General features: G+C 43.8%; 1 protein-coding gene across 4 annotated transcripts in view; it reads right to left on the bottom strand.

The window, feature by feature from the left end:
- AMPH (amphiphysin) overlaps nt 1-26485 on the bottom strand; it is a 156104-nt gene that overhangs the window by 36490 nt on the left and 93129 nt on the right. For 2 of the 4 annotated variants that reach the window (XM_074367681.1, XM_074367684.1), the window contains exons 6-13: nt 24261-24368; nt 22629-22714; nt 18284-18359; nt 17479-17561; nt 14996-15134; nt 13812-13940; nt 4785-4901; nt 1263-1286 (exon numbers count right to left, since the gene is read on the bottom strand). In XM_074367681.1, the coding sequence (XP_074223782.1) occupies nt 1263-1286; nt 4785-4901; nt 13812-13940; nt 14996-15134; nt 17479-17561; nt 18284-18359; nt 22629-22714; nt 24261-24368 (762 nt within the window). Of the gene's footprint in view, nt 1-1262; nt 1287-4784; nt 4905-13811; nt 13941-14995; nt 15135-17478; nt 17562-18283; nt 18360-22628; nt 22715-24260; nt 24369-26485 lie in introns of all 4 variants that reach the window. The other 2 variants (XM_074367683.1, XM_074367680.1) reach the window with 1 other exon arrangement.

Consider the following 26485-nt stretch of genomic DNA (forward strand, 5'->3'; position numbering starts at 1 on the left):
TCTGTCCTCTGAACTAGTCAACCCTCCTTCTAAATGACACCTCCAGCCTCTCCCAGCTAGGGAAGGAAAAGTGTGCTAAAAAAAAGAATTAACACAAAGTTGAGGCTAGAATTCAAATGTTCTCAATATCAATCCACGTATCCCTTCTTGGGAACATACAAGTAAAACCAGCTTCCTATAAAAAATGTTTCCGTTCAACATTTTTCAGCTCTTCTCTTGAGAGCTCTCCACGATGCTTCAAGCTCCCATGGAAGGGAAGGGAAGGGGACGTCACCTTTCCATTCTAAGGGAAGAAGGCAGCAATGTCACCTCAGAAGATCAGGCTGTTAAAAAGCTAGATCTACCAAACGTTCCTGCTGCTGTCTCACTAACACAGACGGAGACATGGAACTCGGGTTGAGCTGTTAAGACCACGTGAGCTCGGGCTCTTCTAAGACAGGCAGACAAAGGCTCTACCCAGGGCTGTGAGGCTCCATCTGGGTGCGGCCACTTCCTTAATTCCAAAGCACAGGCGTGGCCACCACGAAGCTCTGTTTGCATTTTATTCTCAGCTCTAAATTCTGGAAATACTCATCCTTGCACATCAAATTAGCTGAACAAATAACATTAGCAGTCGCATCGACCTTTCACTGATCCACGCCGGACACTGGGCTGCCTGCCCTGCCCACGCCATCTCATTTCAGCCTCACACCACCCTCTGAGGTGGGTGTCATTACCCTTCTATTACAGATGAGAAAAACTGAGGCTTAAAGAGTTTTAGAAGTTGCCCAAAGTCATATGGGTATAAGAAGTAGAGTCTGGACTCAAATCCAGGACTATCTGGCTCTAAAGCTCAAATTCTTATGAACGAGGCTTCACTGACAATAATAATGGAAGAAATGGTTCCCCGCGTAGAGTGGCCCGTCCTTTACATTTTTTCATCCACACGTTCCACGTGCTCCATTTAAAGGCAATAGCAAATATGCTGCCCTTCGCTACAGCAGTTCCTCCAGCCCCCAGTAATGACAGGAGGAGGCACAAAGGGCACGACACTGCATTCCTGCTCACCCAGGAGTCTGGCACCGACACGCTTCCCTCGCCATCGTCTCCACCTGCAGGGAACGCTTAGACCCATCAGGGAGCTGATGGCTGCCCTAGGGGACCATATTATCATCAGAAACGTCTGCGTCTTCTTTCCATCACAGATGGAGTAAAATATAGCGAGGTTCCCAAATGTTTAGCCATCCAGAGACGTTAAAAGACAGCGTTCTTAGTTCTCTTACCGTCCATAGGTCCCAGGGCAATGTCTGCAAGCAAACAGAGAAACAAAAATACCATTAGCAGGCAAATCCCGAGCATGTAAACAATGCGGGGGTGATGAAAGTTCTTGAAATAAAATCATAAGTATTTTCGAAACATCTAGTCAGCACTTGTTCAACAGAACTTTCTCTGGGGATGAGAATGTCCCACATGTGTTCTGCCCAACGTGGCAGCCACGGCTCGCGTGGGCTACTGAGCACTGGGAATGTGCAAGTGTAACAGAATCGAACTTTAAATTTTACATCCTAACATTTCAGTCTGATGTAAAGTACCCAAATGCGGCTAGTGGCTACCATTATCGGACAGCACAGGGCTAGTCAATCTGCTTTTGCTCTATGAGTGAAAAACTATGTCTGAACCATGAATAAACTTTAACACACACACACACACACACAATTAAAATGAAGTAGACAAGGGGCCCCAATATTAGAGTTTATCACACTTTGAGGAAATGCCGATCCTAATCATTGCTAACGCTATTTTCTCTCCCCTCCTCTCGTACCAAATTCAAGAGGATGACCCGCTTGATGGTAAATGAACTTCAGAAAGGTAGATCTTCAATATGCTGCATTGGGTGGTAACGCACAGCTCATCTAATTGGCAGTCATGTAAATTAGCAGGGTGCCTCCTAAGACATGTGGGTGAATTGCACTTAACCACCAGCATTTTAATTGTGAAGTTTATTGATCCTGGGGAATGAATCCAGATGGTTCAAATGACTCCCACCGTGTGCAGGGAGAGTGGGGGACACGTCTCTTTCTTATTCCCTTTGTGACTGAGAATTTCTGCTAAAGCCACATGCTTCTCTGCTCGTGCCTCTGTGACTAGAAGGGATCCATGTTTATGCAGTCGTTTGAATCTCCAAATGTAAACAGAGAATTAGGGAGCCTGGCACTCTCATCCTAAGAATATGTCAGTTTCCAGATGGGATTACAGCTGTCTTGTTCAGGCTCCATAGTACAGAAGGTGGACCTGTGGTTCCGACTGAACCCCCCGCCCCCCACGTTGGTCTGGGCTTCCTCTAACGGCCCCACCCTGCAGCTCCGGGCAGCCTGGCTGGTCTCTGGGTTAGCACCTACTTGCAAATGGCTAAGTGTAAAACAGTTCGACTGTTTTTTGTACATGGACTCCTTCTGCACCTTATATGCACTTTCTGATTATCCAGATGGTTTATGTTTTCTTGCTTCACAGTCCCTTAAGAATCGTAGCCCCTAAAAGCTACTGCACATCCTGGCATCATGCAGACAGCACAGGTGTTTTCCTCAAAGGAAGGCAGCAACGTGAGGCAGTGTGCTTATCACTCCTTGCGGTCAGGAAAGGACGTGTCCGCGCACATGGACACTGCAGGGATCACAGGGGAAGGTGTTCTGTGAGCCGCGGGACCATCAATTTAAAACATGGGGTCAGGCAGTCGGTAAGGGATATGATCTTGAGTGAAGGGGAAAGACGTTTGCAGAATCTAACAGCTCTGTGCTCCTTGTTACCTCAGCCTAAGACTTTTCCTCTTAGCACAAGAGAAGAGACGTGATGAGCGCTGGACCACAGGACTCTGCAGTGAGGTGACTCAATTACGGCCACTGGGAAGCCAGAGCAATTTATTACCAGGCCCGAGTGAAGAGCAGGGGGACACACACAATGGCAGTGATGCATTTTCTTCAGAAACTAAGACTTTTGAAGATTTAACCAAGGACTTTTTTTTTTAATTCTTATTTTTTGTTGAAGTGGAGTCAATTTACAATGTTAGTTTCAGGAGCACAGCAAAGCTTCCTGTAACGAGCCGGCATGGGCAAGGTCATTTTGTTGTTGTTCTTTAAATTCTGAAAGGCTTTCTTAGTCTTAAATCCACACAAAGTTGCGTGATTCATGGATTAATGTAATCATGAGTTCATATCAGAGGGTTCTTTCTTGATTCAAACTTGCAGACAGAAATGCCGTGGCATCTGACCCCCTGAGCATCACAGCATCCACTGTGGAAACTCTTCTCCTGCCACTAAAGTGATGACTGTTGGACGGTAAGGCAGAGGAAGTCCCACGAACCCTGCTGGTTGTCTGCACAATGAGACAGCTCTGAAAAGGAGACGTTCCGAATGATATGTCCATTCATTTTTCTGCTTTGTGTGGCCACCAAGATAGAACCCTCAGACTTGCTGACAGTGACTGCGCTAGCGTTTCCCAGCATGAGCTTCAGAGACCATTCCCACGAATGTTGAGAATGTTTCATTAAAACAGACTTCCGTGGTCAAGCCAATTTGGGCAACTCTAAGTTAAACAAATCTGAACTTTGTTTGTTTTGATTGCAGGGCTTCTTGGAGGCGTTAATATGCTAAAGGCACATCGTGAATATTTTAAAAGGGAGTTAACAGAACTTCTTGAAGCATTCATCTAAGAGATGCCTTTATGTTTTTTGTAAAGTACCTTTCAGACTAGTGTCTAATCTACTGAGTTGCCTGCTTTATTGACATCTCAGTTTTTATTGTTCCAATGTCCCAGCATGGAGGTCTGTAGAAACTCAATCACATTCCGGAACAAAATATGGATTAAAGTGAAGCTTTATTTATTGAGGGCCACACTGAGCTGTCTATGCCCCCGTGGTTTATTATAAGGTACCAGGAAGGCTTCCGGACCAGAAGTTGAGCTGGGTCTCAATTCCTAAGTTGAGTTTTACAATACACCTTGATTAATTAACTTGAAGTATACTCTAGCATCCTTGGGTTTGCCCCAACCACATCAAAAACTCTGACGTAAAAATCTGGTTAGCAAAAATTTTCATTTAACTTCCTTCTGTGAGCACAGACAACTGTAAGGTAACTATACTCTGGAACAATCACCCACAGGTCATTACAGCACCCACCACCAGTATCCCTCTGCTAGACAATGCTATCACAACCACCACTGAAGGGGAAAATGCTGAGAGCGAGGAAGTCATTAGCAGGGTAAGCCTGGATAAGCAAGACCTACTCTGCATTGGGGGCACGTAAGGGTAAGTTTCTGTAATGTGGAGGATGAGGACATCAACTTCAAGTTCAGAATGATCAAGACCAAAAAAGATTCCCATTGGAGCAAAATCTCATGGTTATTTCAAATATGCCTTAATTTGCAAAGTATGAAGAAGGAAAGTAGAGAAAAAAAATTAAGAAGAGAAAACCCCAAACCAAAATAAAGAGTTTTCCTTAGAGAAGCCATGAAATGTGTCACCCAAACCTGGACACTTCTGCGTGCAAAGGGGCCACTATGGATAACCACTCTGAGACGGATGCTCCCCGGCACAGTGGAAGTGTGGCTCCCTGGGCAGAGAAAACTAATGGTAGGGGAGGTTGAGAACAACTGCCATCGATAAAGTCCTCGTTCCACCTTTCCTAAATATCTGTCAACCGAAAAGAGTCACATGAAAGGGAGAGGAGTCAGGGAAAGGCACCTGTCGCCTTACTGAGCTTATTAAAGTGTATCAACTCTCATCCCCAAACGTCCAAAAACCCACTTGATACCTGAGACATGGGTGAGTGGGTGACTCCAGCAGAACCCGCAGGTGCTACTTCAGGCTTGAAAGGGTCGAAGTCCAGATCCAACAAAGTCTCCTCTTTCTTCACCTCGGGGACTTCGTTCTGCTAAAGCAAAACATGCATTAGCTTGAATCCGGTAAGACTTCACGATCTAACCCACGTGCAAGCCTCTAATTTCAGTTCATATCCCCCAAGCATGCTTTGATAATTTACCACTGAGGTGGCTCATGCATGGGAGAGGGAATAACCCACACAGGCCAAGTGTAATGTAAGACACTCCGGAACACGGCCCAGGACCTGGTTTCTATCCTTTGTGCAGCTCCAAGTCCAGGCAACAAAGAGGATGTCTGAGAGATGAACCCTAAGGCCACCAAGATCTAAGGAATGTCCTTCTCTTCCAGCTCAGAAAACTCAGGTCAAGAATTACAGAGGACCGGATGAATGAAATGGGCTAAGGTGTGCACCTGTTAACAGTCACCCGCTGCTGTCATGTCCCCTGTGAAACTAAAAGTTAAAAAGGAAGGGGTCGTTGTGACTGTGACCACATCCCACCTGCCTCTTCCCCTCAGAGGTACCCTGTCCCTGGATTCAGTTATCCTATGATCCATTCTTCATCCATAATACTGTTTGTCCCAACTGTGTTTATGAGGGAGCAAAAGAGAGAAAAACATGCCCTGTTTCACTGCAAAATGAGCTCCCACCCCAATAATATTCTTAGATTAGAAAGAAAGTAAGAATGAGAGAAAAAATAGAGAATGAGAATCCTGCTATAATAATAACAAAAAAGTTTATACTACTAAGCATTAATATTAGTTCATTTATTGCGGGATCATGACAGGAAAGGAAAGGGCGTGGACTTGACGTTGGTCTAACCCAGGCTCAGGTTACACGGTCAAGGGCAGAGCTGACATAAAGCCCTCTTAAACTGTACCACAGTGGAGAGAAGTGGGGTCAGTTTTCACACAGTTCGAGTTACATGTGTCTGGTTTTTGAAATACTCTTCGATTTTGACCATCTGTTGCCTAGAAACTGACAGTTCACAACAATAGATAAAATATTATATAAGAATAGAGACGTTTAGGGAAAAATTTTAAAGAACAGGAGTTATTTTAATTAACACTGATTATGGACTTAAATTTTAAAATTTAGAAATATATGACTACAGATACTTTTTTTTTTCAGTATATCCACACGGATTACAGAAGGAAATCTGCTACTATATCCTGCTATTGGTCTTGAGTTATCTATTTTGCGGCATGTTTATTCCTCATTTAAATTTTTTAAGTTTCACAAGGATAATGCTCTTCTGAGATCCCTCTGTCTTTAATAATTGCAGTCACAAAACTGTCAACTGATTCCCTCAGCCGCTATTCAAAATCTGCATGAATTTTGTTTTTCATCAACTTTTATGCTGGTACAAATTATACTTAACATTTCGCAAACACTTCTGTTACACTTAGAATGTGCTAGGCATTCTTCGAAGAACTTGATACATATGAACATTAACTCTTGTTAATGCACTTTGCTGCCTTGAAAGAATTACTTTATCCCCCAACAGCATTTTACCTGCACTGCGAATCTTTAAAACAAAATTGAAGGGCAGATGCATCACTTCCCCACTTGGGGATGAGAAGATTGGGCTGATCGAGGTTATCAGCTGCCCTTTGACTCCAGTGCTATTCCAGGCTGCTGCAGAGACCCGGTCCCACATCTCAGGGAACCCTAAGATCTGCAAAGGAATTCCTGACATTCTGCAAGTGCTCCGTAAAAATTTAGCCCACGCAAATATGTCCCTTAGTCCCTTATGAACCTAATGGATCCCTTTAAGGACGCTCTGATGGGAAGTTAGAGATCAAGGCTAAAAAGAAAACCAGCCTATAACGAGCTATGCTTTGACCACGATTGAACTAAATCTGGGTTTGCACCCAGTTTTGCCACTTGCTAGCTGTCTCTCTGGGCAGTCAGTTCAGCTTGAGACTCCGTTTTTCATGCATAAAATGAGAGTAATAATACCTGGTAAGATGAGCGTGAGTAATAAAGACAAGGAAGCTACTAAACAAAATATATTGGATACTCAAAATGCAAGTGGACATTATGCTGTTAGTAATTACCATTAGTAATGATGTGTATCTGTGTAAAATTACTGTCATCGAGTATCCGTCAGACCAGTTTGGTTGCCTTCAAAACGTGTAACTGGCTTCTTCAGGCTCCATTTCTATATGATTTTGTTCTCCCTTAATCTTGAGTTACCCCTTAAGGCACTCATATCAAAGAGTAATTTGAGAGAGCTGCCCGTTAATGTAGTAGCCCTTTATAAAAGGGCACAGAAGTACTCACATGCTGAAACATAGTGACATGTAACTTCCCCTAACATAGCAAAAGAAAAGTAATCTTTTCTCACTCTTTACACGTCCATCACCAATGGAGTAGATCAGATGTGGTCCCAACATTCTTAAGCTTTGTGGAAGCTTGAGCTCACCTACTGTTTTATAAACAAAAGTCTGGAAAAGGTGACCTGGGATGTGTACCTAAAATAGGAGGTTAGATGTGGAAACCATCGTGGGGGACCATCCAGTGGGAAATATTGCCAATTATAAGAATCTTCTGTGCCGTATTTCATGAAGTGTCTTCTGTTAGGGGCATCTTAAATTTACTAGTAAGGTACTGGACTTCTCCCAGGATAGGTGTACAATTTGAGCATAATCCTTCTGGCTAGCCTTGCCCTGGCCTCATGATAGAAAGAGTTTACTTCCTCAGTCCTTGACTTGGGGTTGACCATGCGTCGTGCTTTGGCCAAGGGATGTATCAGGGCACAAATTCAAGTAAAGGCTTGAAATGTGCTTGCATGGTTGACTTGTTTTTTCTATCTTCCTGCCATTCACCGTGAAAAGGACAAGCTTTGGGCAGCCACTGGCCAAAGTGGATCAGAGACATGAGGAGTACACTGAGGCCCATCACGACTAATTTCTCAAAACCAGTGTTAAAAGAGAAATCATTAAAAGTCGCCAGAGGAAAAAGACATGTCGCTCACAGAGGAACGACCTAAGGATGAAAACAGATTTTTTAAAAAGTTTCTGCTCTTTGGCACAGGGTACTATGTTCAATATCTTGTAATAACCTTTGAATATGAAAATGAATATATGTATGTATATGCATGACTGGGACACTGTGCTGTACACCAGAAATTGACACATTATAACTGACAGTACTTTAATTAAAAAAAAAAAGAATAAAAGCAGAGTTATCACCAGAAATAATGCGAGCAACATGCTGAAGCAATATCTTTGAAGGATTCTGCTCAAACTGTACACCTATACTGGGAGACGTCCAGTACCTTAATTGTAAACTTAAGACGTCCCCAGCAGAAGTAAGTAGGAAAATTAGAGTAAGGCAAGGAAGAGTCCTCCCCTAGAGCTTTCAGAGGGAACACGGCCCTGCTGACACCTTGACCTTGGACTTCTGGCCTCAGAACTGTGAGAGAATAAATGCATGTGGTTTTAAGCCAACCAGTTTGTGGTGCTTTATGACCACAGCCCTAGAAATCTGACACAAAATCCCAGGAGTTTACAGAAACTTACAAATTGGTTCTCAAATTCATCTGGAAATTCAAAGAAGCTAGAATAGCTGAAATACTGAAAAAGAAAAACAAAGTTGAAGGACTAACCCTAACCGATTCCAAGATAGTATAAGGGGATAGTCAAGATAGCGCGGCACTGTCTTGACATAAAGGTGGGCCAACGGATCAGTGGAAAACCATCGAGTCCTGAAACAGAACCATACACGCACAGACAACTAATTTTCCACACAGATACAAGAACAGTTCAGCGGAATAAAGCTAAACTTTTCAACTAGTGCCCACCCACATGTAAAGAAATAAACTTCAACCCATTCTGATTGACTGTGGGCTTGAAATGCACTATTTCTCCTCCTGCCAATTTTCATCTTCATTCTTTCTGTCTTAAAAGAATGCTAACATGTTTACTTTGAATAAAAATATCAACTCAAAGAAGAGGCAGCTGGTCCAGATAGATGCCTCATGGGAGAGAGACGCCAAGGCGGTACTGAAACCCAGGTGATGGACACGGGGAAGAGAGTGGTGCACACAGAGGTGACTGCAGGCTGGCCTCATCAGGACTGAGGGGATGAAAAGAGCCATCTCCTGAACCTATTTTGCAAGTTGAAAAATCTATTTCGGTTTGATTGGCTAGGAGAAAACAGGATGACCTCATGAACTTAAAACGTAAGACGCAGCCTCGGGCTGGAGAACAGAGATCTAAGAGGAGCGAAGTAAATAGTGCTGACTTGGTCCTGACAGTTACAGGATTTAAAGGCTTTCAGACGTCTTGCCCTCCAGCACATCAGGGTGACAGGAGGGCCTGGAGGAATAATCTGGGACGTTCAAAAGATAACCCCTCTGGATTTGTAAATGGGACAGCAACAATATCCAAGAGAGGAAATATGCAACATCATTGTTGAGAAAAGATCTAGGCAAAATAGTTGAGGTAAAAAATCCTAAAACCAGCAGTCTTCTCTTCCCACTGCCGCCTGACAGGGGAACAGGCAAGCAGAGATCCCACCCCCAGCCCTGCATCCCAAAGTATCCCTGCGCTTTTCATCACCTTTCTTGAAATTTTCAAGGTCACCCTCTGGTTGTGGGGACCAGTGACAGCTGGCAGGGCCATCCAGGCAGGACACCCCAAGTCTGCAGCAGGACCTGCATGGGTCCAGCCCCCCCCCTCCTCTTTGGAGCATTATCCCACCCTACTCACTACGGAGGCTCCGTCATGTGCCCCAGGAACCTGGGACTCATATCCACCAGGTTGTCCTGGAACATGGTGGCCAGGTGCTTCCAAGAGGGCGGCTGGTGAGCAGATTGTTCCCACCAGGCAGCACTGCATCTCACCCACAGAACCCAGGGGACCGGCCACCAGGATGCTGCTGTGCTGGTGTTAAGTGACTCAGATTGCTCATATGGAGGCCCCTGCACCGCCCCTCACCAAATATTTGCTCAGGGCCACAATCGCTAAGGAAAGGCCTGGCGGGAGAGGAGGGTGAGCGTCTGAATTAAAGTTAAGTCATCCAGTCAGCACAGAAAGCAGTGAAACATTTTTTCAAAGAGAAAGAAGGAAACAACCTTGGACGTACACAAGTGTCTATGTGTATATATCCGTGATTTTTTTTTTTTTTTTTGGTCTTGATCTCCTGTTAAAATTCTATTTGTCACAATTAGGTTTCCAGGGACATAATATCTTTCTAAATCTTCCTTTTTAAAATGTTTACCAAAACTCCATTTCCCAGGAACAAGGTATTTTGAGGGGAATGGGAGACTGAGAAACCCTGATTTAAACAAAGTAATCAGGGCTTCGGTTGCAGGACCTCTAAGAGCCTTGAACATGCCGACAGGAGCTTATGAAAAGCAAAAGGAAGTGCAGCCCCTCCCAGCCTCCCATGACCAAGGACCCCCCTTTTCACAGCATCTCACGGGACTACGTGGAAAATGCTATTTTAAAAGAATAAGGCAGTTGTGTGCATGCAGACACACACACACACACACACACACAGAGCTTCTTTCTATTTCAGTTCCTGGGAGGAAAAAATAGGGAGGGATGGGTTTGTCCTTCTGCAGGTCCATTTCTGTAAACACAGCCAGAAAAGCAAAATCAGCCCTGTGGTCTTGACAATCAGGCATCTCCCTGTAAGCAGATAAGGATACTTCCCAGAGAAGATTCTTGGAACTACCTATTTCCAGAATACATATGCTACATTTATGGTTTGGGCCATTAGAGGGCTCTGTAGGCCCGATGGATTTCTGTTTCCAACCCCAGGACACACACAAGAGAGAATTACCATGGTGACAAGACTTGGGGTACAAAACACCCAAATCCACCAGAGATGAGGAATGTTTCACTCTTCACATCTTGAGCTTCTGGGTGGGATTAACACAAATGCTTTTTTTCCCCATTAAGCACATGATAAAAATAGCAAACTGGGGATATCAGCCTCTTTGTTAAATGTAAAATGACTCATTAGATGTTTTTCAAATATTAAAATAAAATTCAAGTGGACAACTCTATATTACTATAAATATCCGTATCTGTAAGAAAATCTTTTCAAATACATCTCAGCTTTTGAGTCTCCAATATTCTGCCTTCTTGCAACTGGCATCTCATTTGCTCCTGGCATTTCTATTTCTGGTTTTCATCATTTCTCTGTGCATGTCCAGGAGCATTATTGTCCAGATGAGACAATCCGATCACTTGTAATATGTGGATTGACATGTCACCTGATCAACACACCTAAAAGTAGAAGCATACATGGACACGTGTGTTAAATCCACCAATCCTAAATATGGAACAGTGTAAGTCACGCTGTTTTTAAATGAAGCAGTTACAAACGGTCAATCACGACATACGTTTGACTCAGCTGGATATTTTCCTGGAAGAAATCTGTGACTGCTCTGTGGTATTCTGTCCGTGGCCACAAATGTGTACCACATGGAACTCCTGGTGGCCTCGAACAGTGGTTCTCTTGGTGTGATCTCAAGACCTGCAGGGTTAGCATTCCCTGGGGGCCGGGCAGAAATACAGACTCTTGGTCCCCACCCCAGCTCTGCAGAATCAGAACCTCTGCTGGATGAGACCCAAGAGGGCGGAAGTAACGTCGACATTTACAGAAGCACAGCTACGAGGAAATTGTCAAGATGCTCCAGGAAAAGACAGCATCCAGCACTGATGAGTTTTTAAATAAAACTAGATTATGTCACTCAATAAGGGAGGAAGTAGACTGAAATACAAATCCTTGCTTCATCCCCAAGTGCTTCAAGTTATGCACTGGGGTCCACCTGCCATGTTTCCTCTCATATGTAGACAAAAAATGATAGAAATTCCCTTCTATCTCCTCCCCAAATTAAAAGAAAATAATGCAAATGAAGCTGAACCTGAAAAATGCACCCCATAATGTCTCTGGTGGTCAGTTCTTTCTGAATCGCCCGGCAGGCTGACCGTAAGCTGTAAAAGGTACCAGTGGGGAGGTGCTTGTCCTTGGAGTCGGGCATGCGGACTAGCCATGCCGGGGCCAGCAGCTCCACCAGCAGATCGTGTCAGCGTGGCAGCCACTGCTGCTCCAGCCGCGGCTGGAGACGCTTCTGCTTTAAAAGGCATGTCCTCCTCTCTCTCTCTGCCCTCCAGCCCTTGGCCTTGCCTGTCACTCCCACTCAGCAATACCAGCAGAAGTGAATGCTCTTAAAAGGACTCAGGGGGCCTCTTCTGGCATCTGTAACTTTAAAAAGTGCTTTGATTCTTTTTCCCCCTCCACTGTGAAGGACCCTCATGTGAGCCAGCAAACCGCAAAGAAAAACGTTTTAAGAGACGGAACACTTTGGAAGCCCATCTTTACTTTGGAACTAGTCACATTTTCTCTACTTCAGTGGCCTCTGCTGCTGAATAGAGAGGTGTCCTCAGCTAAGTACACACGGCTTCGAGGTGACCACGTTCTCTATTGGTGATGACATTGAAAGGATGTTCCTGGAGGGTCCAGGTGAAAGCCACTTGAGTGAGGGTATTATCACCCTAAAACACTCTCACTTACAAATCTGATGTAGCAAAAAAGAGAACGAGCCACCAGAAATACTAACGTGGAAATGGAAACGTCTCAAGTTGGTGTTGGGGCCACGGCGGATGCTGGGTAAGTTCATTTGGCTCAAAGACAGTTATCCCTGATGGCATCTGCGTATCCACAGATACAGTGTGTCCATGCACTGATAGACACCCAGTTCCCCCTCCTCAAAGGAGCCGTTAAACACATTCCAAGCCCTAGTTAGTTTCCCAAACTTAGCATCTCATACAAACCAAAGAAGGAAAACTATCTAAAAGCACTGTGTCTGTCCATAAACACCCTCAAAAGGGGCGAGAAATTACCATCTGCCACTGCACTGCTTCTGAGATTTTATTTGCTGAGCTCCCTGTTTTTAGAACATTATTTCTCTTATTACCAACAGGATGCAATTGCAACTGGGATGCTGTATGTAGTGTTGTTACTGACATACTCAGTGATTACACCCCTTGAAAAATGTTAATATTATTTCTGACCCTGAGAATACTGGGAGGAAATGGTACTGGCATATGTGACTTCTCTGGGGATGTTCCCTCTTAATAAAGAGATGGTTTTGACGGCATTAGGAGCAACTCTTGAAGTCAAGGCTCTTCTTGAGGCAATGGGACAACCAAGCTGGGACAGGTGTGCAGCCCACTGAGGGCAGCTGGAGGAGGAACAGCACAGTCAGGTGTCTCTGAAAGCAGGGGGACTGCTGACGGCTCCATTTGCCAAGTGATGTGCATGGATACATTTGCTCCTGCTGGAGGTCAAAAGACTTAATGTTCACCTCGTTGAATTTCGTTTTCCTATTCTTGACTAGGGAGCAACACGAAAGAAAGAATAAAAGGTGCAAACGTGAATTAGTATGAATTGACGTTCACCCAAGAGCCGGTGAAGTCGCAGAAAAAGTGGGAGTAACTTCTGGCCACAATCAGGGGTTGGTTTCATCTATCAGACAGAATACTCCAGTCGATATTATGACCTGAAAAAAATGCTCAATAAGCCTAAGAAGAAAAGTCAGGAATACCTAACAATACAATCTGAGTTTTGTGCTGCAGAATTGATAAATATCTAGAAAAAAAAAAAACTAAGAAAATCAAAGGGCATTAGTAGCTATGTCAGAGTGATAGGATTTAAGTGATTATTAAAATTCTTCACTTTACACATTTCAGTATCTTCCCAACTTCCTAAACTAAGTATGTACAACTCTTTAACAATCGAAAAGATGAGTCTTTTCAAATACACTGTACATCTCCCATCTGAGAGCACTCAGACATACCAGGGAATGAACGTAAGCCTGAACGATGGCTGAAACCATGTTGTCGGCTCTTAACACCTGCCGCCTTCTTTAAAGCTGACCCCGAGGGTCCACTGTCGTGGTGCTTTCATGGGCATCCCAGCTCTGGACCGGGCACTCACCTGGGAAGGTGTCGTCACACTGATCTCCGGAACAAAGTTGTCCTCGAAGAAACTGATGATGTTCTCCTGCTGCAGTTCCTTTGTTGGGGTGACTTTAGGGAGAGGTGGGACAGGAGGCCCTTTCCTGGTCTACAAAGCATCATACACAAACACACAGGAGTTAATTCAGCCAAAGACGACACGGGAGGCATGCAGAAACGTTATGTGAACACAGCTGGGCGTAGGGATTGATCACTGATTGAAATTTAGGTCTGCAAAGAGATATAAGGCCACCTGATTGAGGCAAAGAGCCTTTGCTGGGTGGCCCTTGAGCTCTGACAAGCAGTGGTCCAAGGAGAAAAATTCAGGCTCTAAGGCTCCATCCTTTTCAACACAAGTGTGATATACAGGGTCACAGGCCAAGTACCTGCCTCTCAAGTTAAATACCTTCTCTGAAGTCAACCGAAAATGATTTCTCGCTTCAGCAATACATTCAATTTTTAGAACTAAAATCAAGCAAGCTTTTCACTGGAATCCGTGAGACCACCTACGGACAGGACACATCCCACCCTGCCTTCCAGTATTTTGGAAAGTCAGCACTTTAAGATCTGTCCACTATCTTCTTACAACGTCCCTTAGTTTCAACCATACATGAGGAAGTTTGAAGTGGAGACTCCAAGTTTCCCCATAGGAATTTCATTTTCACCAAAAGTAGGGACGATAAGGGTGGCGATTTTTCTCTGTATTTATTTTTGCTTGGCTCATTCTCTTTCTTGCAATCATTTGTTCCATACTCTTCTGTTGAATGCACGTGCAATATACCACGGGTGACACAAAAAACGTGAAATGACATGCATTCATAGCCTTTTTGGGCTGTTTTTGGCCCAGCTGTTACAAAGTGCTACAGGAGGGAGGCTTCTTGGAGAAGGTAGGATGAAACAGGTGAGCATGCAAGCCTGGGGAAGCTGAGATTGTGGAAAGATGTCTCAACACACTCAAGCAGAGGGTATGTGAGGAAACATCAAAATCCAAGTAAGAAAAGTAAGTTGATTCCTTAGAGATGATCACAATGCCCAAGTCTCACACCTCAAAGTCTCCCCAGTCGGAGACTCACAGTCACTGTCCCCACTCCATGGGGTTATCCCAGATGGAGTCACCTTACCGTGGGCTCTTCCAGTCCCCCAGTACCTGTGATCCCTTCCTACCTGTGAGGGTGACCGAGGCCGGGCTGGTGCAGGAGACGCAGGAGCCAGCGTGTGATTGGGACTAGCTGTCGGGCTCGGGATGGGTGACTGCTCCTCGGGCGGCGATGGGGTCTTTGCGATACGGAGGGGACCTGAGTCACTAGATGAACACAGGGAGTAAGCAAGGCGCCTTCTAAGGAATGGTACTTATTTCTCAGGGGCCCCCTTTCCAGAGAAATCCTGAGGCAGAACAGGTTCTGTGCGTTATCTCCTCCCTGGTCCAGTTAATTCTGGTTATTATTAATGGGGATGGGATACTGGGTACCATTTATCGTCCACTCTGCACCAAACCCCATTCATAAATGATCTCTAAGGTCACCAGACCCAAGCACGATTGTCCCCACTTTACAGGTAAGTAAAAGGGGCAAGAAGAGAATAAAAATTCCTAATGTCACTGGACAATTTAACAGATCTGAATTCAGGCTTTGGTAATGCAAACCCCTGTTCTTTCTGCTGTGCCAACCAGGCTCTGCAAGGATCTTCCAAACATAAGCTGAATTAATGGAACTAATTTCACTTTTAATTTATAGGAGACTCTTGCTATGGCATAATCTATAGAAAACCCTACCCCCCAAATTACAAGTTGGATATTAAAACGCATCCCTAGGATAGTGTTAATTAAGATTTTGCAGGAGTGCTTTCTGATAACATTCAGAAACGAATTCGTTATTTCCCTTCCTACACCTTAGAGAACAGTAACTCAACTCAGACACGTTGAAGTGTGCAAACAAATTATGTGATGGATGAGAGTCCGCAGTGTTTATTGAGAAGCCACCACGTTCCCGGCGCTGGGCCGGATGCTCGCAAACAGCCCAAATGCAATGGCTAAGACAGCACTTGGGACACATTCTACTCTCTAAGAATTTCTAAACACTACAGATTGCGGGAACACGGTCTGCACCCCAAAATGAGCATGTACACAGCAGCATGGTCTACATACTCAAGGGGTCGGGGGAACGGGTCCCCTGGAGAGGACACGGACACAGCGCATGATTGGGGCCGTGCCAGCAATCATGACCTCTGCTGGGAAGCATAGCCCCCCATCTATGCTTAACGGAGACGCCACTGAGCTCACTCACCACCTCGATCTGCCGAGGAACGTTGGAAAAAACGAGAGGAACATTTGTTAAGTGGTCGTGGCCCCACTTTCTCTTCAATTTATCTGACTCAGCAACATCGAAACTTCCAGATGTGCTTGTCCCTTTCACCTCTGCATAAGGGAGCCACCTTTTCCCATGCACTTCATTTCTACATCACCCAAACGTCATTTTGATATTCTTATCACAAGTCTTTCTTGGTTTCCAGCCCTGCATTGAAATAACTGTATTGGAAACAGCAGTCCACCCCTTCGGTGTGTATTTTTAGGCAGTGTTCTTTCCCTCAGAAAAAGAAGGTGTGCTTAATGCTCACTTAGTATGAGCTAGAACAAAGCTAGAACAAAGGGTGTCAATGAGAACATTGCTATTTCCAGAGAGATCCAACCAGTAATGTATGGAGGTGGTGGTGCCTGTGTGTATGTGTGTGTGTGTGTGTGTGTGTGTGTGTGGTATATATGTGTTTCTATAAATGCATGTGTATATATTGATGCTAAAATTGTAAGTATAGACTGTCAGGACTTCATATTACCTTACAAGATGCTTAGTTTATTAGCACCTTTTGATTTTTATTGACTTAAAAAAATGAGATCTTTAACCAGAGAGGTTACTGAACTTACTGAAGGAAGACAAAGCAAGTTAATTGCAGAGTCGTAAACCTGAAGGCTGGGTCTTCTGACTTCCAACCCAAGCCTCGCTACCCTGCATTACCTGAGCACATAATGTCTGAGAAGGAAGGAATAAAAAGGATGTGCAAATCACAGGAGAAAGCTGGTGTGAAGCCCAACCCCGGCCACGTAGACCCTTCCCCTACGGGTCACTGGGCCTTTGGTACATCTGACCGGCATGCTCAAAATAAAGCCAAACCAATGTTCAATAAAACCCAAGCAATGCAGTGCTTGCAGGGTCAAGGTCACGTTAGGAGGTAAGATGGTGGTGAGGTCTCACCTACTTCTTCTTTCCTTTCCCCAAATGGATTCATTAGAGGTGTCAACACCAGCAAGAAGTATCAGGACTAACTGTTGTGAGTCTGGAGAATTCCTCTCTTCTCCAAATAAAGTAACAAGTGGACAACTAGAAATTAACACCATTTCTGGGAAGCAGAGAGAGGTTGACAGCAACTCTTCTGTGACAATGACAAAAGCCCATGGAGATACATCTGAAGGCTAAAAGTCAATGTAAAAGGACAGAACTAAGGCTGCTGTCAGCCTATGGATGGACAGGCTCCTCAGTTTTGGATCTTTGTAGGGTAAGTAACAGAGTATAGGCTGGTACAGACTGCAGAAATTGCAACAATCCTTGCCTGAAAGATGCATGATGTTGAACTTGGCTCTAACGAACATGGCTTACCTGGGAGCTCCTTGAATGGTGAAGGCCTTGTCAGCATGCTGGTCGCCCAGTTTCGTCATGACTTCATACAGTTTGTGGCAAAGCTAAGGGAACAGAGGCCATTTGTCTATTAGCTGCAAGTCATTCTGCAGCCAACTCAAACTATTGCCCCTAGGTAGGAATTGTTTATTGAAAAGCTAAGAATTTTAGGATAGTATGGATGGTCAGGCTAATTTAAATTCTGAATAGGGTCTAATTTAAAATTGATGTCCAATTTGTAAGGCCACAAACACAAATAAACTTTATATATATATATATATAATGTATGTATACACACACACATACGCAGACACACACATCTATATATACATATATATCAGAGTACAGAGCAGAAGACAAAAATCTTATTGTTTACATTGATTCAATTAGAGATAAAGTCATCCCACTCTCCTGCTGAACTAAGAAAACATCAGTGATGAGAGAGCTGCTGACTATTTGAATTTTTGGAGACCAGTTTTTCCTCAGCCTCAAGTCTCACTTAAAAATCCAATTTTAAAAACTGACTTAAAAAAAAAAAAAGACACTGAGACTGTAACAAGCAGGCAGCAACTCATGAGAGCACAAACTAAAATCTTTTCCCAGATATACAGAACCATGTGGTCATTACCCAAAAATGTAGAAATATTACTGAGAGCAATAACACACTGTTAAAAGAAACATGCAGGAGAGTAAATTCTTTGTACGATGTGGAACCACTTCATTTGCTTCCAGAATGAACGTTCATTTTCTTTATGTTCCATAAGTAAAAATAATCACCATTACTCACCACTGCAATTTCCTTATGAAACTTGGCCTCTAGGCTAGAGACATTTTTGAACGTATTGACATAAAATCCAACTCGTCTACCGTGTAGAGACACAAAGAGAAGAGAAAAGACAGGAAAGACCGGTCAGCATAACTGTATTTTTAATGGCAATGAAATATATTAAAAACAGGTTTCCTTTACATAATTTTGAAGAGCATTGGATTAAATAAACTACTTAACCCAAAGTATGCCCAACCTTTCCTGATCTGTTAGTGAACAAAAAAAGCATCTCCTGGTGTAGAGCACAGCCTTCCCTAAAATGTGGTTAACACCTTAAGAAATGGTTCTCACACTTGAATGTGCATCAAGATCACTTGGAGGTTTGTTTCCGATTCAGTAGGTCTGAGGTGGGGACTGAGAATCTGAATTTCTAACCAGCTCCAGGTGATATTCATGCTGCTGCTTCAGAGAGAACATTTTTGGAACCACTGCTCTAAGAATTTGTATTTTAGATAGGTATCTTGTAAAGGTTTTGAGATAGAGAAGTTTATTCTTAATTTTTACCAAATTTAAGTGGTCTGGTTTGGGTATCCTATCTTTGGACTCTGAAATTTGATGGAGGGAAATAAAAAGAAAACCCTACAAATTAATTACAGTTCTTCAGCTAAAGTTAGAGTGTGCTTTCACTGAACAAGTCAAAACACCTGCTATTCATCCACAATACTTCAACCATGTTTGTGAAACAAAGTCATGGTCGGGGGGCGGGGAGGGGAGGCGTCCTATGACATGAGCAAAGTCCCCTCGGTCTTCATTTGTAGGTCCCTAAGGGTAAGCACACCAGTCGGCTCAGTGGATTCAGCCCAGTATCCCCAGTATAAGCTCCCTGTGCTCTAAATGTAGGCTCTTTGGACTCTACATTAATTCAATCCTTCTGAGCCCATCCGAGGAAATGACTATCTTGATTTAATTCATGCTCTTTTTTCAATGACCTTCTCAAAAATAAGTCCAGAATCTTGATTGGTTAATTAGATTCTAAATCTCAATCAAGAGAAAGTAAGGACTGAGGCACAGAGAGTTTTATTTTCCCAGGTCATGCAACTAATAAGTGGAGAAACAATATTTGGATGCAAAAGGAGGAAAATGCAATAAAAAAAAAAGCATGGGATGTTTGCCAAGAAATCTGTGTAAGCATGAATATTGTTATTCCTGTGTTTTCTCATAAATTAGGTGGTTTAGGATTTTAATAAAATAAAAGCTAGAAGTTCAGTTTAGAGATTCAGAGATGAAACAATAGTTTCGTGCTAAATCCATCCTACCAATAAGATTTACTTTTTCTATGGCTTAACCTGTACCTTAAATTCCTACCATGCTTCACTTAATCTTTTTTTTTCTTTATAAGATTAGTTTATTTGGGTTTCCTTCACCTTTTTATTTTTCAGCCTTATTGAGGTATAACTCACAAATAAAACTGTAAGATATTTAAAGTGTACATCATGGTGACCTGATACAGGCATACACTGTGAAAGAATTCCCCCGTCTAGTTAAACACCCATCACCTCACATATTTATCTTTTTTGGTGAGAACATTCAAGTTCTATCAGCCGATTTCAATTATATAACAGCACTGTCAACTACAGTCACGATATTTTACACTGGGTCCTCAAAACTCATTCATTAGAGTGGAAAGTCTGTACCCTTACCGACCTCTGCCCACTTCTCCCACACCCAGCACCTGGCAACCACTTTTCTACACTGTTTCTATGCGTTTGCCTTTAAAAAAAAAAAAAAGATACCGTATGTAATGGTAACATGCAGCACAACATGAACCATCAGAATGACAGGGGATAACAAACGTTGCTGAGGATGTGGAGAAAAAGGAAACCTTGTGCACTGTTGGTGGGAACGTAAGCTGGTGCAGCCACTATGGAAAACAGTATGGAGGTTCCTCAAAAAGTGAAAAAATAGAATTGCCACATGATCCAGCAACCCCACTTCTGGATCTATATCCGAAGGGAATGGAAAGAGGATCTCAAAGAGATATCTGCACTCCCATGCTCACTGCAGCATTATTCACAATAGCCAAGATATAGAAACAATCCAAGTGTCCATCAACTGACGGATGGATAAAGAAGATGTGGTAAACAGACACAATGGAGTATTATGCAGCCTTGAAAAAGAGGGAAGCCCTGCCATTTGTGACAAGATGTATGGACCCTGAGGGCATTATGCTACATGAAATAAGCCAGACAGAGAAAGGCAAATGTTTCACTTAATGTTCTTTATCTATAGTGATCACATGTCCCTGAATCCACCTACTTTTTCTTTTAATTGATTTAAAATACAGTTTATCCTTGAACAACACAGGTTTGAACTGCGCAGGTCCAATTACACACAGATTTTTCCCAATAAATACAGCATGTGTATTTTCATTTTACAAATCTTGAAATTAACTAAGTGTGGGGAAAACTTTGTGTTGAATAAGAGATCAGAATATCTGGAATCAAAAGCACTCGGGTTTGAGTCCTCACGCCAGCCAAACTGTTTCAGTTTCCTGCCCTTGGGTGAGACACTTATCAATCCCTTTGTCTTTGAGGAAGGAGTAGCAGTACTTAGATTTTAGCCTGTATGGGGGCAGTGCCCCAACCCCCTGAGCTGTTCAAGAGTCAACTGTAATATACATAATCATGCATATGTCTGTGTATATACACATACACACATATTAATAAAGAAAATCCTGGCGCAGTGTGTTTGGGAAATAGTAAGTCCCGTGAGAGATGAGAGCCGGGTGAGGCAGCCCTGTGCTCAGGGGCAGAGGACCTCCCAGACCACAAAGCACGCATTTATTTGCAGGCGATGGTTACTTGCAGCCTGTGGCCATGTTTGACCCGGGGAAAGGAGAGGGCTTGGCCCCGTATTTGAGGAAAGGCTAAGGAGGACAGAGGCTGGATGGGAGAGGAGAGACTGCACGTGCAGGTGTCCTGACAACACTGCAGAGGTACCGAGCTCACTGTGCTGTTTGCAGAGAAGTCTCCCTGGGGGACTCTAAGTGGCAACCCAGGACCCCTTCTCTAGAAGCCCAGTCATCCAGACAGTCATTCCCCATTCAATTACTCGGCAAAGAGCCTCTCCAGCTCTGGGAGCCTGCCCTGAGGGTGGCCGAAAGTGGCTCCAGGAACTGAGAGTTCAGCTGGAGAAGCACCGGAGGACTGATGAATGAGCATATGCTCCATTCATCCCGGTGAGAGAAAGAAGCAGATTTCAAAACAGCACATGGATGCTAAAGTCACCATACACGACCAAATATCGAACGTCGGCAGATACGGACAGAAACAGCTGAAGGAACTGAGAGGAGAGGGGAGCAACCAGCCCTGCGCCAGCTGCAAACATCTGCTTGAGAGGACAGACTCAGGCTGCCCAGAGGGATGGGTCAGCCTAAACATACCAAACCTTGAATACATTTCGCAAAAACAAGAATCCCCATTCATCTTTAACTTCTCTTTCCTGACACAAAGCATATCTGAGCTTGTTTACATCAATGATTATTTAGAGAAATAATTGGCACCGTACTAAAAAGAAATCCCTTATTTAGAATGACTAAACAAGCATCTACAATTTTCTAATATTTTTATTGTTTCCTTTTTAGAACTTGGAAACTAAAGCAACCAGGATGGATTTAATTTACCAAAAAAAAGTTCAATATTTCTGATGCATCTAATATAGTGATTCTCTCCAGTTTATGAAATTAGAGATTCTTTCAAAGTGGGGACTGCCTTCGACTAGTTCACTAGTACAAGCCCAGGGCATATGACAGTAGTTGGTATAGACCAGACGTGCAGTACATATTCCATGAATGAATGAGTGAAGAATGAATGAATGAACAAGCAAATGAACAAACCAATGACTGAACAAATTTGGCATTCATTCCACTGGAAGGGCGCATTCTGACCATAACCTTGGCTTGTGAAAAACGAGCAGTAAGAGATACATTCACAACAAGTGCTCGGCTCCGAATTCTGATATTATCTGCTCGGGAAGTTTCATTTCAGAAGTTCTTCATAAACACAGGATTTAGAGACATCACCATTTCCCCAAAGGACTTCTCTGAAGCATCCTCAGGTCCCTTCTGGTTAGCTGCCAAGACCAACTTGATTTCCTTACTAAGACGTTTCTGTGTTCTTGGCAACGGTGGAAAGGACTCACAGCTGAGCATCCCATGGCCACCGCCTGCCAGCCAGGACGTTCCCCTCTCTGCACTGCCCTGAAACCTGCCTCCCCCGGGAGCTGGTCACCGCTTCCCCCGAACCCCCTGCAAAGGAAGAGGCACACTCTGCCATCCCTTTTATCACCTGTACAGAAGCACCTTTACCTTGACCATAACGATGGTAACTCTTCTTGTAGGTCAACGTTAAACTCTTCAAACACTTTCTGTGCTTTCTGAAATTCCTCTTCTGCCTACAAGTGACACATAGCAAGTTTACACTAAAAAAAAAAAATCACATAAACACACACGATTTCTAGTCACACCAGCATCATTTAATACAAAATAGAATTCGCTTTATGGGAACATTTGGGGAAAAAGAAAAATCTGGTTAAAATCCACAAGAATTTTTTCAATGAAAGTGAAATACTAAATCTTATTTTAAAAGAGAAACTAGATTGATTACAATGGTCTGGTTGCTTCCACAGTCTCTGGCGGATTCATTCATTCTACAAAGATGCGTTAACGGCCTGTCACATGCACTGCTCTGACCGGGATACTGGACGTGGCTGCTTCCCCAAGAAACTCCCCATCTAGTGGGAAGTCCAAATAATTACACTACAAGAGAGAGCTGATAAGCTGCCATGGAGCACGCTACTGGGGGAGACGCACAGAGAACAGAGAAGGTTCCAAAGGGAAGGATATATTTTAACTTGACACTGAGTCTTGAAGAGTTAGCAAACATTGTTGGCTAAAGAAGATGGTGGGGAAAGGACTGCAGTACGTAAAGGCTCCTTGGGTTGAATTCCAGCTCACTGACCGTGTGGACTTGTCAGGTTGCTTCACCGTTCTGCAGCTCAGGTACCTCACCCACAAAACGGACAGAGCACTGCCCCCCTCACAGGTGTGGGGAGTATTAAGGAAAGACGATGTAAGGGAAGTGGTGAACATAGTGCCTAGCCTCTCTGGGACCTTGCACAGAGGGGACCCCTCATCGTGGCTGCTCAGGGACTGGTGTGTAGGTCAGGGAGGCTCTAGCTTAGGATATGTGTGTGGAGGAAGGACAGGAGGGGAAAGAAGACTTGAAGGTTGACAAGGATGGAGGGGTGAGTTGTAACCAAACTGTGAAGGCTGCACACGCCAGGCAAAGGAATTGAGAATTTCTTTCTACAGGCAACGGGAGCCAGTAAAAGACCAGAGTAGTGGAGAAACTCCATCTGGAAGGCCATTCAGGCAGCTGTGTGTAGGGAGACGGGAGGAGATAAGACTAGAAACAAAGCAGACTGTTAGCAGGTGTCTTCAGTGAGTTGTCAGTAAATGACTGACACACATGTTTAAAAAAAAAAAAAAGCTCCTGAAATGGGTTTTCTAAAAGAAAATAAATGATATGAAATTTGTAGCACATAACTGCACTCTCAATCACAAGTTGTGTCTGAGAATTTCAAACTTGATTTTCTAGCTGAATCTGCATTTTGGCATCAGGTAGGACCCCCCCCCCCTCAACCGTGGGAAGAGTGTGGGCAGACTTCATATTTTTTTGATCAGGCAGTACTGCTGGGGTCGAAAGTTTGTCACGATTAAAATGAGTGAGTCAGTGTTCCCCACGTGAACTCTGCAATGACCTGAAAACCCTTATTGTTACTTAAAAATTATGGAAAGCAGCCCACGAGCACCATGTTTCAGTTTAAATTCCGTCCTGATTCCAATGCCCATGAAAAAGGAAAGATTTCATTGTAAAAAGCGAAGTCGCTGTTGGTCCCAGAACACGGAGAGTGGAGACGACAGCGGGAGGGGCCCTACCTTAGAGATGCGGCTCTCATCCTTCCTCTTGGAGCTCTGCAAAGCCTCCAGGTGGTGGCGGGCGCTGTCGTAGTCCACCAGCTTCCTGCTGCGCTTGGCGATGCGATTCTGCCAACAGGGAGACACGTGCACTAAGAAAGAGACTCGATCCTAGATTCTCCTCCTGATTGCCAAGGGTTTTCCTTGTCCAGAGCAGCGGAGGCTCCTGACTGGAGCTGGAGGTGAGCCAGAATTTCAGGAGACAAACGATCCCTGGAAATTAGGCTACAGCCTCCGAGCCTCTGTGTGAAAACCACTAGGTAGGTATCTCCCCTTCTGATAATAATTCAGCCAGTCCTGCTGCACTGAAGGCAGAATTTGCAGTCAAACACCAGAGAAGTTTCAGAACTGGCTGAGGTAAGCAGGTAGACCTCTATTCTAAATCTTTGTTCCATTTTGAAGATAGTAGCAGACTATATTAGGACCTGGTTTTTAAATTCCAATGACACTAACAGCAGTTCTATAAATCAGATTTATTTCCTAAGAAATCCTTTTCCCTAGAAGTGTTCATCAGTCATATCTGAGGAGCTTTAAAAATGTATTGATTCCTAGAGACTTCTGTTTCCAGTTAGGACACAGAGAGCTGCAAAACCTGCTACTCCCACACTAACAGCCTAAATGTCCATCAACAGATGACTGGATAAAGAAGAAGTGGTATATTTATGCAATGGAATACTATTCAGCCATAAAAACCGACAACATAACACTATTTGCAGCAACATGGATGTTCCTGGAGAACGTCACTCTAAGTGAAGTAAGCCAGAAAGAGAAAGAAAAATACCATATAAGATCGCTCATATACGGAATCTAAAAATAACAAAAAACAAAAAAATATATAAATACAAAACAGAAACAGACTCATAGACATAGAATACAAACTTGGTTGCCAAGGGGGTGGGGGTTGGGAAGGGACAGACTGGGATTTCAAAATGTAGAACAGATAAACAAGATTATACTGCACAGCACAGGGAAATACATACAAGATCTTGTGGTAGCTCACAGCAGAAAAAAAAATGTGACAATGAACATACATATAGCTGAAAAATTGTGCTCTACCCTGGAATTTGACACAACTTGTAAAATGACTATAGCTCAATAAAAAAAAATGCAAAAGAAAAAAGAAAAAAATCTGGATAATCTATAAGAGCAGAGTTTTCTTGATTGTATCAGAGACATGAAGCGGCAAGGCAAGAAAGTAATCTGAATTCCAAAGAGGGACAAGTCCCTCCAGGGAGAGATGAGACACTCAAACCATCTCACCTTTGACAGGTAAAAGTTGTGGCCGCCATACCAGAGGACAAGAGGTCAGCTAAAATTGTGACAAATTGTTGAAGCTCTAGTATGGGCTAATGTGTCAGTCTGGAATAGCGGAATGTCCCAGACACAAGGGGAAGTTGCATTTATGGGCAAGCTCTTTCCTTGGGCCGTCAGGGGACGATGCTAAGAGAATGTCTGGGGACAAGATACTCCCTTGCATTGCAGGTGAGAACGAGGTGACCTATGATCACTAGAGGGTAGAGACAAAGCCCTGCCTATTTCCTCGGACACTGTTCTCTTTACAAAGCAAAAGCCTTAAGCAGCTTGAGGAGGAAGCAACAAATCCTCCTGCCCACAGAGACCATGCGGAAACCCACCGATTTCAGGGAAGAAATAGAAGCAAAATCAGTCTGGCTCTAGGAATCCCTTTGGCCCCTAGGATCCAGTCAAAAATAACTGTTACACACAAAAGGGTAGGAAAAAAATATCTGCCGAGAGGGGAGGAGAATAAAAGGTTCTTGGCCCCAAGATCTGAGTCCTGTAACAGGAAAAAGTCTGTTCTCACTTGGGCAGGGGCAGGAAGCTCTTGCTCAAGACCAACCTCACATATGAGGCTGAATTTGCTTAAGAAAAGGCCAAGAAAGTAAAATATGCAACAGTCTCGCTCCTGCTCAAAGTCCGGCACTGAGTAACACGCAACAGCTGCCCACCCCTGGAGGAAGGGCAAGGAGAGACCCGTCTGCCGTGCAGGCATCCAAGGACACCTGAAATCCGACGGCGAGTGGGAGCGCTGAGAAAAACTCTCTGGCATCCAAGGGCCCACCCTATGTGGGTCGAAGAAGAGGCAAAAACTAGACCTCACCCCAGGGTCTGAGAACAAAATAGACGTGAGGCTCTAAGCACAAGGTATCAGCAGCCCGATTCCAAGG

The sequence above is a fragment of the Camelus bactrianus genome, chromosome 7 (genome assembly GCF_048773025.1).
Source record: "Camelus bactrianus isolate YW-2024 breed Bactrian camel chromosome 7, ASM4877302v1, whole genome shotgun sequence".
Classification (NCBI taxonomy): Eukaryota; Metazoa; Chordata; class Mammalia; order Artiodactyla; family Camelidae; genus Camelus; species Camelus bactrianus.